At 33.4% G+C, this 16,789-nt stretch overlaps 1 protein-coding gene across 6 annotated transcripts in view; it reads left to right on the forward strand.

Moving 5' to 3' along the window:
• The window catches only part of nAChRalpha6 (nicotinic acetylcholine receptor alpha6), a 226,627-nt gene that overhangs the window by 55,306 nt on the left and 154,532 nt on the right, over positions 1-16,789 (forward strand). For all 6 annotated transcript variants that reach the window (XM_085486606.1, XM_085486601.1, XM_085486604.1 and 3 more), the window contains exons 3-4: positions 7,689-7,828; positions 15,260-15,304. In XM_085486606.1, the coding sequence (XP_085342732.1) occupies positions 7,689-7,828; positions 15,260-15,304 (185 nt within the window). The remainder of the gene's footprint in view (positions 1-7,688; positions 7,829-15,259; positions 15,305-16,789) is intronic.

The raw sequence follows: 16,789 nt of genomic DNA on the forward strand, positions 1-16,789 counted from the left end.
CAAAATTTAATAGGTACAATGCACGAAATGTCATTTTGATATTTGTCAAGAATCCCGACACGCATCTCTCTTTCTCTCTCTTTCTTCTGTCTGACACGAAACCGTCTCGGGGACGATACGTTAGCGTAATAATAATTTTCGACGCTCCCTTTGACGTTTGACTGGTGGAGTCCAGAAAAAAAGCACCAGCAGGACGTCGATCGCGGGAGCTGACTGATAGACTTGGTTGACTTTGCGGAAAATTTATCGCACAAGCAAAGAAAGTGATAGGAAAACTGCTTGGCAGAGACAGTTTTATGGTGATGGTGTAGCGTGGGCTAGTTTAGACTACTTCCGAGTGTAACGACGGAAATGAAAAATACCGTTGAGTAACAGCGCTGCTTTAACTTTACCATTACGTTACGAGATGAATGCACTCGAAGGGAATAAAGATTCTCGGAATGAGAATATTATTCCTCGTGATTTCGCCTTTTGTGCGTTTTTTCGTAAAGAATGTCATGGTATTTACCGAATGACGCTTATTTATTAAGATGCTTGTTTATTCTTTCTCTCTTTCTCTTTCTAGCTTTTCTCTTCTAAAGATGCAACCAGGAAATGCTAAGTAAACGATTTTGGAGTTAATGTGGAAAAAGTCTCAGACCTTTGAGATATTTTTTAAGGGATTTCTGAACTCATTAAATTTTTCATACTTTACAAATTAATATATGACACTTTTTTAAAAATATTTTTGCAATTTTTTTTTAAAGATGTATATTGCGATGCGAAAGCTAATATAAAGCTAACGTTTAATGCAATCATTGTGTTGCATCGTTATATCACACGCGTTAATATCGTTAACGCGAGGCAACATAGGTGCTCGCAAGTACGTAAACGATAATGCACGCACGTATGGCAGCCTTGCCGAGTCAAGAGTCATCGCCGCGCGAGAGAATGCAACTGCATACTATGCGAGCAAATGCACATTCCGCGAGCATGTCATGGTATGTGCCACGACGCCAGATGGACACAGTAATGTTTGTCTTTATGGAAACTACCGCACGTATCGCGACACGCGACCTGCCTCATGGCGACGATAAAGACGGTACGTTCGCAAATGTAATCCGATTGCGTAACGAAAGCTGCTTATTTCTGTGCACATGATAAGACAATTTTCATGATTTTGAAATCTAAACAGCATCTCTCAAATTAATTTTACAAATGGCAGATTCAAGTAAAAAGCGAATCTGCAATTTGTGCTTTTATTTTAAACATAAAGTAAATCTTATAAATATTGTAAATCGCTTATTTTGAAATTTATATATATACATGTATATATATATATATATATATATATATATATATATATATATATATATTATATATACTATTTATTATATATATTATATATACTATTTATTATATATATATATTATTCTAATGATTTGTTGAAGAATCACAATAAAATTCTCGAAAAAATGTTTACATTTTACACATAAATTCTAAAATTATTACACTTGTGTGTTTTGAATCCCTCTTTCTTATATCGACGCACACAATAAACTGACTACCGCTAAGCACGAAAATCTAAGGTCTAAACTATCCTGTTTAGTATGAGGGACGTGCCGAAAAGCACGGTATTGCGAGAGTTAATCGAGCTGTCGACCACACGTGACCCACAGTTATGGTATGGTGTGGATTTCCGCGATTAGATATACATTGCTATATGCATAAGGGCTTGGAGTGTGTGTGCCATGATACCCACGCGTGAATACTCGGGTGGGCGAATTTACGCCGGTATTCAAGAGAGCTGCCATTCATAGCGTGGATTCTGCCGGTGCCTGGAAGACTTAAACGATCGAGACGATGAGAATGACGTCGGGGCTGTAAAAACCGCCCCTGACGCCGCGTGCGCGCGTGTTCTATAAAAGTAATCCTATTTATCCGGTATATAAGTTTATTGAAAGTTGCTCCCTTCGAGGCCGAGCAAGAGACTAAGTAAAGGATTATAAAGAATCTCAACGATAATGACAATGTGATTATAAACTTCTGATATATATTTTTTATATAGTTTTTCACAGGTACATTTATTTAGAAACTTTTCTGAAACAAATATTTTCTTAATATAAATATTCTCATGAAGATATGAGTACATATTATTTTAAATGATTGTACAAATAATACAAATGTATATAACTTAAACTGATTAAATAAAAAAACGGCTTTTGATGAAGTAATGAACAAAAGAACTTGATCATATTTATATTAAACAATTTTCGAAATATTCTATAAAGTTGATCTCTGCTACTGAAAATTTGTTTTCGGTCATCTTTTTTTTGCAGGATCCTTTTTTAAAAATAATAACACTCGCATTTTCTGTGCATTGTGTAGATACTGTGTAGCAGTCGTTCATTCTTTATTGCGATCAGTATTTTTACATTCTCGCATGTCGTCAGCAGTGACGTGGGAAGAAAAATATCGCAGCCCCGCACACGTGTCGATTATACACACGCGTAGATAAGCATATGATCAGTTCTTATAAGACTGCCGTCTATGATGATACTTTCTACAAGACTTTGTCAACGGCGACAGTTATGTTGAAGCGATGAAAAGAATCTGTCTATCCATTCATATCGGCGCATTTTCATAAAATGGTCTTTATGCTAGAGTTCGTATAAGCTATACTTTAACTAAAGTCTACATATACATTTAGACTTTACTACTGGATTCTTGTTTTCTCTGTGATTTCTCTCGCAACTTGATCTCATTAATCTAAATCGACCAAATAAAACCATTTTTCTCTGTAATTCTTTTGTAAGGTTTCATTAATAAACCTATTCTCAGCTTTTAGTAATGAGATCATCTGCAGTGATAAAAAGCCAAGTACATGTTACTTTTGCGATAAAATTTTCCATAACTCACACCTTTTTAAATATAAAAAACTAATCTCGCTTATAAAGAAAGTTTTCAAGAATAGCAGTAATAATATATGTACTCGCGTAATTTCTTCAATAACTGTTTATCATTGCTTATGTATATATTCGGAAATCCGTTTTCTTTTGTAAGCGACTTAAACTGTCAAACTTAAACCTTCAGATACCTCCTTGTTGAACTCGACATCTACGATAATACTTTTTAATAGTTAAGTCAACAATAGTGTCAAACTTTCTTACAAAGTAGCATTGTTATCTTTCTTTCCTCCTTTCTTTTTTTTCTTTTTTCTTTCTTTCTTTTCATTTTTACATTTTATGTCTGACAATGAAAAACATGTCATATCAATTACTAAACAATTAATATATTTTATTTTATGCTTTGGCAAATTTTCTCGTTCTCTTTTTTGATTTATGTTAGTTTATTTAATCCTATTTATGAATTAATTTCTCGCACAGATTGCTAATTCGGATTCTAATTTTGTTTCTCTATATTTGAGAGAAAAAGAAAAAAATAGAGATAAGCCTCTAAAATAATTTACATGGAAGATACAAGAGATAATTTCGAAAATATCACGCATCAAATAACAATTACTTTATCATATATGTAATAATTTGCAACTTCTCGTTGAAAATCTCCTCGTTAATCCTATTTGCTAGTTTTTGGAAATTAAATGACGGCACATGTATCGAGATTGACTTTGTTTTGTTCGTTTGTTTCAAAGCTCATTTTCGCAGGTTGATGTTGATTTGCAGAATTTCATTAGCAGGTACGAGAGATAATCCTGCTATGGTTCGTACTTCGTGCTCTTCGGCTGTTCTCAACACATGTTTATTTCTCACCGTTAACAATTTGACCGCTATAGCAGTTTAATTCAAGCGATAAAACAGCTTAATACCCACACGAATAAACTATTGTAAGCTATAAACGGAGCTTTATCGGGAGTAACGCTAATATATGTGGGAAAGTTGTGGAACTATCATTCGAAATGAGATTCATGCTCGTTACATGCTTTCGCAAGATATATGCGATCCATTAAATTATATGCAAATGGCAGGCCTCCCCCTTCTCTTTCCTCCGTATGCGGATATACGTAAGACAGAACAAGGTGGAAGAAGAATAAAGTACTGCATAAACTTGCGAGATATAAATATAACGGCAAGTGAAAAATAGCACGTATAACATTCTAGTAGCCCGTTCATTTACCTATATAACTTAGTAACTGATGTGGTCTTTCTTGAGGATATATTAGAACGAATAAAAAGAAATGGCTATATTTTATTTTCGCAATTTTCGTCAGACTGTTAATTCTTTAGCACAATTTTTCATTTAATTAAGTTCTTCGCTGTGATATATAGCTCTCGCTGTTAAATACTACACAAAGATATTTCTCGAACATTTATTTTCTTATCATAAGAGTAAAATACACGTATGTCATGTAGTAGTTACAAGACATTCTATGGTTTCAGCTTCTTCAGCCTTGAGAAAACCCATTAATACAAGTTGCGGTGCACACGAGAATTGCGACGCACGTGCCTCGCTTGTTAGTTTTCCCTAAGTTCCACTCCGGTTTTACGTATGCCTCATTAATTACTGCCATCGTCTTCCAGCACTCGGCTAAATGGCCGTAGCACGACTCGACGGAGTCCGCTTATTACCGTCACGCTCCTTGCCGTCGCTCATTCAAGAAGTTCAAGTCTCGAACCGTATTATTTCCGTGCGAGGGATCGCAAAAAGAGATTCACGCTTATCCGTCCTTTGGCGGTGCTATTGATTTTTTCAATTCATTAATATCCTCCTGAGCTGCGGCGCTGCCTTTCGAAGCGAAAATTGATCGATAACGCATAGCCGAGTATTTTATCATATTTTACGCGATGGCATTTTGCGATCACAAATTTGCGCTCGTTGCCATCAAAGTGGCTAATTAAACCAGGGGGGCTTTGATTTATTTTTCTGTTCTCCTAGCGGGCATCCGATAAATCGTTCATCAGTACCATCGGGGAATGTGACGGTAAATTACTTTTTACGCCGCATAATTAATTGCAGCCCTAATAATTTGGCTTGTTTACACGGTGCACGTAGTCAAATGTGCGTCATGCGTCCTACGTTTGCAAAATTTGTGATTAATCAACGCCCGCGATATCCCCAGTAGTGTATAACCAGAAACATTGGACTGATATGTGCGTAATGTATTTGACTAATCTGATAATATTAATCTCATTTTTGTAAAATGTTCATGTTACTCTCGGAATACTCTCTGTATAACGCCCGCTTGAAAATTATTAATTCGTAGGTGTAAGTAGGCGTAAATAATTACACAGTGTCCGCAGCGTCACTACTGTGTTCTAATCAAAGAGTAGATATATTAATAACAATTAAATTTAAATTTCTATATTAAAATATGTATGATTTCTCCGAATCGGAATAAATTTTATTCTTTTTGTGTTCTTATTTATTTAAAACAAGACGAGGTCGAAATTTATTTTTTATTTCAAATACGCAATTGTTAAACATTTAATGATATCAGAAAAATACTTTATGCATAAAATTCAAACTCCACATTTTCTTGTCAACTTAAACCGATCTAAAGTTTTAAATGAATCAGTCAGTACGTGATTATCGGCTGAGGGAATTCGCAACATGATAGATACCGCAAAGCGATGAATTTTGCAAGGAAGTTTCGATCCTCGTATCTCGATACCGTTCGAACATTGGAATATTAATGTCCCGGGGGAGAAAACTAAGGGAGAGTCGGAATGATCACGAAATATTCGGACCTATCTGGCAAAGGACCGACGCGGCGTGTCAATTCCGCTAGATACACGGTATATATTTCACGTAGGGTATATTCGTCGCGACCTCACGATACAACACACACCTCTCGGTTCTCAATGGACGCACGTGCACCGAATTCGGCCGACGGCCATTATTCTCCCTACGCGGGCACAATCCTGTTGCATTTCGTATTCGGCTGCAGCGCGGCTCCGCGGCGACGCACATCGTCCTGAAATCCAAACTTGATCCCGCAGCAGCACGTGCTGGAATACAATTTGGTCCTAGTCGAGTAGAGAATGCACTCTCACGCCCGGATTTGTCGAAGGATTAAAGTAGTTTACTCGGTTGTCGTTCAGCCACGATAGATCGGAACTGAAGTGGACCAAGTGCGACTCCGGACGGCTTTCGAGTTCGTGCCGAACTCTCCGTCGACGTTTATGCAAGTTGCGAGCTCGCCAACTTTATAATCGCCAGAGTGCATTAATCTGCCCGCCCAGAACATTAGGGTTACCAATAAATGATCGATTACGAGCGATTAGGAAATATAATTTTTAATTGAAAGGTGATTGAATGAAAAAAAGTTATAACGTTAAAGCTAAACACACTTTGAACTTTTCTCTTTAACAAATAAAAAATATTATGTTCGATTGTAAAATAACGAAAATACTTCCTTGTTGTATATATTGTATTTCTCTTTTTCGTATTTTATATATTTTTACTATTTTTATGTGAATTAATCGAAATATTTTTGTTCAAAATAAAACATAGTTCTTCAGAAAAGAGAGGGAAATCCATCTACGATGGTTTAACATTTTTGTTTACATATTCATACGATGTGTTGACAAGCTGTAAAACATGCGCTGATATATCTAAAGTTTTCAAATATTAACACACAAATCAGTCGTCGATGAACGAGCGCAAAGACAAGATGGAATAAATTATGACGTTTTTCGATAAAAGATCGATAAGATAGCCATCCATGTGTCAATGGAATATTGTACGTATCTCTATATTTGTGCGACTATTTTGTGTTTATGCCGTGTAATGAGAACAGCTTGTTGTGTTTTATTTTCTAATATAAAAGAGGGAGAAATCCGCGCATATATACATATATGTATCAGGTTTTCGAATATCAATACACAAATCAGTCGTCGATGAACGAGCGCATAGATAAGTAAATTATTATGTTTTTCGGTGGAAAAAAAGATTAATGTGTGTCGTTGGAATATTGTACGTCTCTCTATCTTTCTATATACGTGGCTATCTCATGTTTATGACGTGAAATATTTGACAACAGCTGGTTGTGTTTCATATATTCCAATATAATGACATGCATGCATAATATTTGCAATGCATTATACAATGTATAAATATTTTAAATACGAGAGAATAATTACATATTTTTAGCGATTATATTATTATTCAGCATATATCTGATATCCATAGTCAGAAAATACATCTTTTTTGTAGCGAAATATTAAAAGTAATTTTGTAAATCGATAAAAACTAATGGCTTGATTAGTTACATATATTTTGTAATAGTATTACAAAATATATATGTTTCAATAGCATCGTAACGAATCAAATTTAATCCGATTTATGAAAAATTATATCTATAATTAAGACTGGTATTATATTACTCATTTATTAATGCGTGATTATTAAAACGAACGAAGAAAAGTACACGTGTAATTTCTATCAAAATTTCCGTAAATAATTGCTTTTCTGATTCAAACTGTCTATTTGAGAATAAACACAAAGAGCAAAAATATGTTATTTCCGGCATTGTTTACTCCTGTTGTATCAGGAATAATTAAATAGCCTCTTATTATGTTTTTTTCCCCGAGAAAAAACCTCTCGTCGAGACGCGTATCGAGAATCTTTCCCCTCGTATCTCTTCGTAAATACACTTTGACAAGGGTTGCTATTATTTGTAGCTCGCACCCTCCGGAATAACGCAGAGCGAGCTGTGACTGATATTCGATTTTTTTCATTCTTTGTCGCAGAGAGCCTTTGCGGGCGTCACGAAAAACGCTTATTGAATCACCTGCTGGCAAATTACAACACCTTGGAGCGGCCGGTCGCGAATGAGAGCGAACCGCTGGAGGTAAAGTTTGGCATCACTCTGCAGCAAATCATCGACGTGGTGAGTCATTGAGTCTTTTTTACCTTCGCATATTTTAAATTTATTATACCTTACGCGCATCATAAAAAAAAAACATATATTTGTTTATAATACAATAGCAGATGCATGAAAGAAATATTGCATCTGATTACAGGTGTAAAACATTATATTTGTATTTAAAGAGTACTTATGTTTTATTTTTTTTTTGTCACCTTTTATTGTAATTTATTAGTAAACATTATATTAAAGAATATTTTTTTTTTTTATACATGACTTTCTGTCCAACATAATTTGAATTTTTATATTTACTGCTCTTAACAGCCTTTTATCAAATTTAGTAAAACATTAGCTTAATATTTTTATGAAATATAATAGAAATAATAGAAGAGATGCCAATAATAGAAAAACCCATTTTTTAAATATTGTGCTCACATAATTAAATGAGCAAATATATAATATATAAATGATATAAACTATGAAGTCACCAGATAATAATTAAAAATGGTAGTAATTGAATATATAATATATAGTTTAGTTTTAGTATACACAACTTCCAAGCGCTCCTCTAATCTTCCGCGACTCTTTAGTAACTTGAATATGAACTGATTATAGTCAAAATTTAAATTTTTGATAGTGAATAATTACACGCGCAACAGCGGGTAGCAACCACTAACAAAGTCGATTATCTGAGGTATATTTAAGATTAGCGCGATTGCGGATATGCTCCGAATCTTAAAAGGTGAATATTCATTATAAGGTGGTTATTCTGGAAACCTTTGCGTGAATCCTCGAGATAAGAAGTGCCAAGATTAGCCGCTCAAGTTTTTGCACGCCAAAATATCGAGCTTATCTAAATGAGAGCGCGGTTAACGGGGGGACGAATGAGGCAAGATTGCATTACGTTCTCCATCTTCGCTCCTTCTTACCGCGACTATTTACTTCCATCGTCATTATATACAGCTCCCTGTACACGCAATATATAGCGCGAACATTAAAACGGTTCCGAAGGAAAGATGTAAAAACGCGGCCGTAATAAAATGTGCTCTCAAAACAAAAAGAATCCAACATGGAGCGTCATTAATTCTGTATTTAAGGAGATTTTTAGTCTACAAGATGTTTCCAGAAAAAGTTTATACGAAACTTTTTACGCGCATTATTTCTCAAATTCTAAGAAGAGAAACGAAATTGTATGTAATCCAATCTTACTCGAGAAATAAAAATAATTATGTAAATAAATTTAGTATACGTAAAAAATGCATTACAAATTGCATTTAATTCGGAATATTTGGCCTGGACAAACACTTCGTGAAAAGCGTCAAAGCAAATATCACTTCTTGGCAGGAAAAATATTATTTTTCGCGCGCTCGCCAAATGTCAATAAATTCTATCCTTGCAGCTTTTTGTTTTCGTAGTAATCGAATATAAATTAATTTTTTAATTAATTTTTTATCAATACCGTTAACACTTTTCAATTTCTGATGCATACATATTATAACAAGTACCTAAGTTTGAAATTGCGCGCACATCGAATAATCCCCAGGAAGTTAGAAAATCATCGATATTATTCTAGTCCAGTGAGGGTTATCGTGACCCGTATAAATAAAATCCCGATTGATCAATATTTAATAGACATAACGAATGAACGGCATTCAAGCGTTCGCGTTAAGGATTTATGACGCGAAAGCTTTTTTGCTCCTCGATCACAATTATAAATTGGCCGAAGGAGATACATCGAGGTGCTCGCAATTCACTTCCATCCTTGTCAGTTTGGGAATGGGAATAGAAATAATATATAACCCGAATTAAAGAAATCTATCAGGTGTATTTTCTGTCAAAATATTCGCATATTCGACATTAACTTTCGAAGGAATATATCCGTCACACGAAGCCTCTCTTTTCCGCTACAGGCTTCTAATGTTTTACTCGCAACGTGAAGATTAAGAATGTTTTCTATTTCTCAAACGTGTTTAATCTGCGCGCTTAAAGTTTATTCGGATACTTCGCTTACTAGATAGAATCCCTCCGGCTACAATATAATAGATGTATCTTTAGTACACAACTCGATTATAGAAAGTACATGCTGTATCTATAGCAACACACCGCGCTGGCTCTTTTTTTCATTTATTCGCAAAGAATGTGATTATCTGGATAACAATAACGCGCGCGCGCGCGCGACACAGTTTATCTTTTTTTATTCAGTCTCATGTATTGTTAAAACTGTCATTATTATACTCCATCCAGTTTTCCTTTTAGAAGTTTATATGATCTAATATATATTTTCAGTATGTGTGTGTGTGTACCTATATGTGCATGTGTGAGTGGGTGGGTGTAGGTGTGTAAAAACAAAAGACTACTATGTGTTCTGGACGTTAAGAGCGCGGATGTTTCCGAGACGGAGCTCTCTTTCTTTCTTTCTAGCAAAACATTCCATTACATCTCCCGCTTGCCACTCTTGTATCAGCGTCGTTTCGTTAAGTCGCATAGCTCAAACTGACTGAGGTTTTTGCCGCCGCCTCTGCTTTTCAAAGTAGCATTGCCTCTGGAAACGACGGGCATCTCTTTCTTATCGGTCGCAAAACCGCTACAAGAAACTCAGCGTCCTCTTAATGAATTAATTCATAAATCTTAGTATCAAAATATTCACTACATCTCAAGTTTCTTTCGATGTTGTGTGAATAAGATTCTTAAACTATTTTTTTCTATAATTTACACGCGATATTTATTATTTGATATTTTGTTATTAGAATGCAGAATGCTATCATAAATATTTTGATGATTTTGAATAATATTCTTTTCAATTTAAATTGTTTAAATTTTGATTGTTAATTTTCTCATTAACAAAATTTAATAATATGAACAAAATTTAATATCATGAAAATTTATTTTGTTACCATTACTAAATTGCAAATTAGTTGAATTAGGTAAATTGAATGCAGAGAGATTAACACGCGATTGTTTAAAAACATTATTTATGAATATAAATACTTTAATAACCAAATAAATTGTAGTTATGTTTTATAGTATTATTTTTCTAATTACTTTTCATAAAACCTATTCAATTATAAATAAAATTATACAAATGCGTGACTTTATAAATAAATTGTATTTAAGGCTGCATTAATATGTTTATTTAATTAGTGTGCTGTAATAGCAATGATAAGTAGACAAAAATATGGTATAACGGAAAACGGTCAGTTTCAATTTAAAATTAATTTCAACACAGTTAATCCTGTTTCGAATTTGCAAACATTCTGTATCGATTTTATAAATATAAGAGTATTAGCCGAAAAAGTTTTTCGTCGCTACATTTAGCTTAAATAATGTACACTTTTATTTAATCGCGAAATTGAGATGTGAGACCTTCCGTAAAAGCGAAGCCCCTTTAATTCATCACGAGATAGAAAAGTGAAAAAGTTCATAATGGCAAGAATTCGACTCCGATGTTAGTACAGGGTACGCGAAACAAGATCAACAAAACTTTCTGCACTCGCAAGGCAAGGCAAGTAAGCTGAATCTAATCACATTTTCGTGTAGTCGCACACAAACAGTCACGCGAAACAGCATTGATATTTTATCCGGAGAGTATTTGACTTTCGAAATTGTGGCTTATATATAAAAAACATGAACCTTTTCCGGATATACGTGACCTTTATAGTATTTTCTGCATTGTTATACAGTATTCGACGCGCGATTTTTATTATCTTTTCGAACAAAGCAGTGGAAGATAATATTGAAAGTGTCGCGAGATCCTCTTTCTTCCTCTTAATTTCATTTCCAAATTCTTCAGCGCGCTATAAACTTTTTACACTTCACGATCGTAAATATTTGGCCGCTTAGTCGCGGGTTTTTCTCCTTTCCTTCCCGTGATCGATAAAACATCGACTCGTACTACTGTCCGCTTACTGCTACTGCTGCTATGGAATAAGACGTTCATATCTCACAAAAGAAAACATTTTCATTGTTTTCGTGCTTACTGTGTCAAGAGATATACGATATATTATTTTGCAAAAAGTACGTCAAATAATACGCTTTGCAAATCAAAATAGAATAAAATTATATTCTAAACTTTTAATATTATTTTTATATTTTCTCTTCTTTTTGAGGAAAAAACAACAAAAATTGCAAGTATAATATTATAGCAAAGGCGGACGATATATCAGCGATGAGGTGCGAGGTTTTGTTCATGTTTTGCACATATGCAACTTGTGTATTACGTGACCGATATATGCGTCGTGAACTTTTTACGTCGCGACACGTTGCATCGATTAATCATAGCGATATATTGCAGAAACTCTTGTTCCGAAACGGCCGCGCCCTTCCGCTTGACGAATGTTTATGCACTTTGTCAGCGTCTGATGACGTTAATTATCTTGATTAATTGCTCGCCCTTAATTAAGACTTCTCAGTTCTCTGTATGTATAAATTATCGCGACGACACCCGGATATTCACATGAACGGCATAGATTTGAAATCCGAAATGTGAAATTCATAGAAATCCAATCTGATACATTCCATTCATCGCGGAACGAAAGAAATGCAGTATTCATTGTTACCGCCATTGTCGGCCGCGAAATGAAACTCTTGCCTTTCATCGATCAGAAATCGCGTATTTTATGTATCTCCCGCAAAGTCCGTCGAATAATGTCGACGTCCGAATAGGGAATCCGTATGCCAATTTCGCGTCATTTCAAACGGGAAAGCGAACCGTGAAAAAAATTTGCACTTTTTTATTCATCCCGGGTTTCGCTTTCAGCTGAGCTCAGCGTGTCTGATCGATTGTTATACACATTACGTCGACACAGCATGTATAACACGAGAAAAAAAAACGTATTACACACAAAGCACTTTAAATTTAATATTACATCATCACTGCCTACTAGTAGAAGCGAAAGAATATTTACAGGAATTTAAAAAAAAATGATTCTAGATTGAAAAAAAAAATGGAAAATTTTGCTTTCTTCTATTCTTTCGTACGAAAAGGAAATTAATTTCTGTTCATTTATTACATTGACTATTTGATATTTACAAAAAAGATTGTAACAACTTTGTAATGTCAACTCATGGTGACATCTCATGGTTTTTGAAACAGAAATTAATTCATAGCATCGCTTCGTAATTTTGTTCTCTTTTACTCAAGCTGACACCGCCTGAGAGTGATGAGCGCAGAGAGTGATTGCACTATACATATACCGTAAGTTTTTAGTCTTTGTCGCAAGGTGCAATTACGTTGCGCCAATGAGTCAACCATGACAAAACGCATCCGTGTGACCCATACATAAAGAGCACCGACGTAGCGGAAACGGAAGTGCGCCGAGAGAAGATGTGAGAGAAACGCGTGGGCTATGCATAACCGTTGCACAACCTTTGTCACGCAAAAACCTTCGTCATTAGATTTTAGAAAAAGCAAAAGAAATTTGAATGGCAAAAAATAATAATGGGATTATTTTCGGTTAATTTTAGTACTTACTAAAATTTTACTAAAATTTTATTGAATTATCTCGCAGACATCTTTCGGCGTTCTTTTCATAAAGATAAACTGTGCAAGTAAGTTATTCGCAAAGATAATTATACCGTGTTTGAATTAAAATTTTTATTCGGTGCGGAATATAATTTTGTTTACAAAGTTCTCGTTCAACTACGAATATATATTTTTCAAATATACTCTTCTAAACTTCGAATAGATTGAAACAATATTTCTGTTTACATGATGAGGAGATTGCGATTTAAAATTGCACATTCTTATGCAATTCTTGATAGAACTTTTTAGATTGATCTTTTTATTTTATTCGATGCGGCAGTTATCATTCAAAAATTATAAGATTATATTATATCTATTGTATAAACGCTTCCGACTATGATCGAATGTAAATATTATAATAAATTTTAATGGACAATGCAAAAAATACATTAAGTTTACATGTAGTCACATTTCATATTTTGTTTGGTATTACATTGTTGCGAGTATATATTATTAAATAAATATTATTTTTACTTGTTTATTCATATTTTTCGATCTTCTCGAAAATTATTTGTCAATTTCTTCTCGTTATACAGTGAAGTGGAGTAACAAATTCAATTATACGACTGTCTATGAGATTTGTCTATCGACAACAATACCGAGAAACTACATTTATTTTATAAATCACTTTGCAGCTCTCGATAACACTGCATAAGAGGGGACGATTCTTTTCGGTCGACTTGATCGAAGTCACGTTTGCAGCTAGCAATTTGCGGTTATTGGTTATCTCTTTGACAGGTGTTCTTACGATTGAACTACCCGCATTTTCTTATCGCTGTTTCTGCTTTATCATGATCCTTCAAATTTTTTTGTTAACACCACGAATACAAATTTTATACACATGCGCAATTGTCAGTTAGTAGCTTTTATGAAGAAATAAAAAAAGCTTTGACGCGTACACGCAAAAAATGAAATAATAAAAATTCGATTTTAATTTAATTTTTCCTTTCATAATGATTAATAATAATTGTCGACACTCGATTGCGTTATTTTTAATTATGTTAGATATTGCAATACAATAATCGCGTTTTAATATGCTTTATTCTATTTTAAAATTATATGTTGCATGAATTATGGATGTCGATCGAACTCTTTTAAAATATTTTAAAATCTTGTACAATGCACGTCATCGAGTATACCGGTGAAGTTAATCGCACTTTCAACTCATTTTGTGAATAAATATTTGCCGTATGCGTGTGCTGTTTGCTCGCATCGAGCGGAACGTACGAGTGAGTTTGCGCGTCAACGTTGAATGAGATGTGAAGCTATATATTCTCAAATGCATATATTATCAATAGCATCATTTTTGAACAAATTTTCCAACAAAAACAACTTATATTAGAAAATAATGGAGTTTCATAGATAAATGAGAATTTAAGCAATACCATAAAAAGATATAATTAAAAATAGATAAATATCTATTTTTATAAATAAAATGATTCAAGCGTAGGATATTATATTTAAATAACTAGACTTCGGATTATATGCAAATTGCATATTTGTTACTTTTTGCACATTCTACGAGAGCATTAATATTGTAAAAAAATTACAATATTTTCAACTAGTTAATATTAATTAATTGAAAATGTTATAATTTGTTCACTTTAATAATGTTTTTGTAGAATATGCAAAAAGTAACAAATATGCAATTTGCATATAATCAGAAGTCTATATATAACTAAGTTATTCTTTAACAAAAATTAAAGTAAATAAATCTGAAGTTTAATATAAATAATCAAACTCATTAGAAATTTAAAATAATGTAATTATGCATCTCTTTTATTATGCTTATGCTAAAAATAAAAAAATAAACTTTTAATACAATATGAAGCAATAAAAAATTCAGATATGTTGTAGCAATTATGTATATTCTTATAATATATCGTAATTTTTATCATGTTATTTGTATAAAACAATACTGTTTTGTTTTGCAGGATGAAAAGAACCAAATACTTACGACCAACGCGTGGTTGAAATTGGTGAGTAAAATAAAATCTTTTCATTTTCTTCTCTTTTTGCAATTGCTTTATTGCAACCAATTCTTGTAAGAAAAAAATGTAATTTAATATTGAAATTTTAATACTATAAAACTTGCGAGAAAAATTTTGCATGTTAAAGTTTAAAGAGATTTTAAAAATTATAATCATAACAATTTAGATATCAGAGATAAAGTATATAAAAAAACTTTAATCATTTATGTAAGACGCAAAATTGCTTGCGTAATTTTCATTGAGAATTTTGATTAAAAGTTTCACTAGTTCTTAGCCCTAAAATTTTCATATTCTATAGAAAAAAAAACATACGTTAATAAATGGCATCCATTATTTAGTTTACGATTTGTACTTTTACTCTTTTAATGGCTATTAAAAGAGTAAAATAAATACCTACACGAAATGCTTAATTTTTAGAGATAAAGTTTCTAAGCTCTTAATGATATATTTCCTCAACTTCAAATAAACACGAATGTATATGCAATAAACGGTAAATACGTGATTATGTGCATAGATTCCTCTATTCATTTTCATAGCCATACTACGTTGGAGTAAACGACACGTTGAAAATGCGTTCGCGGTAATTCTCTCCGGACGAAATAGTCAGTTAACAGAAAATCAATAACTGTACTGGTTACTTTTCCATCGCCTGCGGTCTTCCCATTTACGAGGGGATGCGTAATATCACTGATAAAAAATACATCTGCCATCGCGCGCCACGAAGAAGCGAAAGCTGCATTAGAGGAAAAAATGCAGCGAAAATTCGAGTGAATATATGCAGTTACGGTCAATAATTACATTTCAAATATGCAATTTTCATAGAATACGAGAAAAGAAGAATTGGGAAAAGGTTTGGTTTTTCCAATTTCTACAAAATCTTTTAAAGACATCTCGCGAATTTAATTAAGCAATTCTACTCTATTTTATTTTTTTTTTTTACTTATTTTGTATAAAAATTGTTTATTCTGCGTCGTTTGTATAAATAATGACGTGAATTAAATTTTGTAAATGTTTCGTTAAAATCTTTAGCCGTACAAATTTCACAGCCTTGCAGTTTCAATTCTGAAATATTAATATTAAATGAGATTCTAGAAAAAGAAAGAGAGAGAGAGAGAGAGAGAGAGAGAGAGAGAGAGAGAGAGAGAGAAAAGAGAGATGATTTATTTATAATATAAAAAACAAAAGTATATAAAGTATAATACAAAATGTGTTGTAATAGTAAATTCAATCTTTGTTTATGACAAAAATACAAATGAATAACGTGAAAATGAAAACATCTGTATCAATGTTATAGGGTTAAGTTGAGGTTGAAAATTTGATTCACGTTACTTTTACTTAGAAATTCGTTCACGACACGCAGACCTATTTACGGATTCTCTCGCTATACTATCGATCCTATCGCATGGGCGGACAATCAGTAGATCAGAAACGCGAGAGTGCGGCGGCTGCTATTGTCGTTTCGTCTCGCCGTGC

The sequence above is a fragment of the Nylanderia fulva genome, unplaced genomic scaffold (assembly GCF_048542155.1).
Source record: "Nylanderia fulva isolate GAGA-0341 unplaced genomic scaffold, ASM4854215v1 Scaffold45, whole genome shotgun sequence".
In the NCBI taxonomy this organism is placed as follows: domain Eukaryota; kingdom Metazoa; phylum Arthropoda; class Insecta; order Hymenoptera; family Formicidae; genus Nylanderia; species Nylanderia fulva.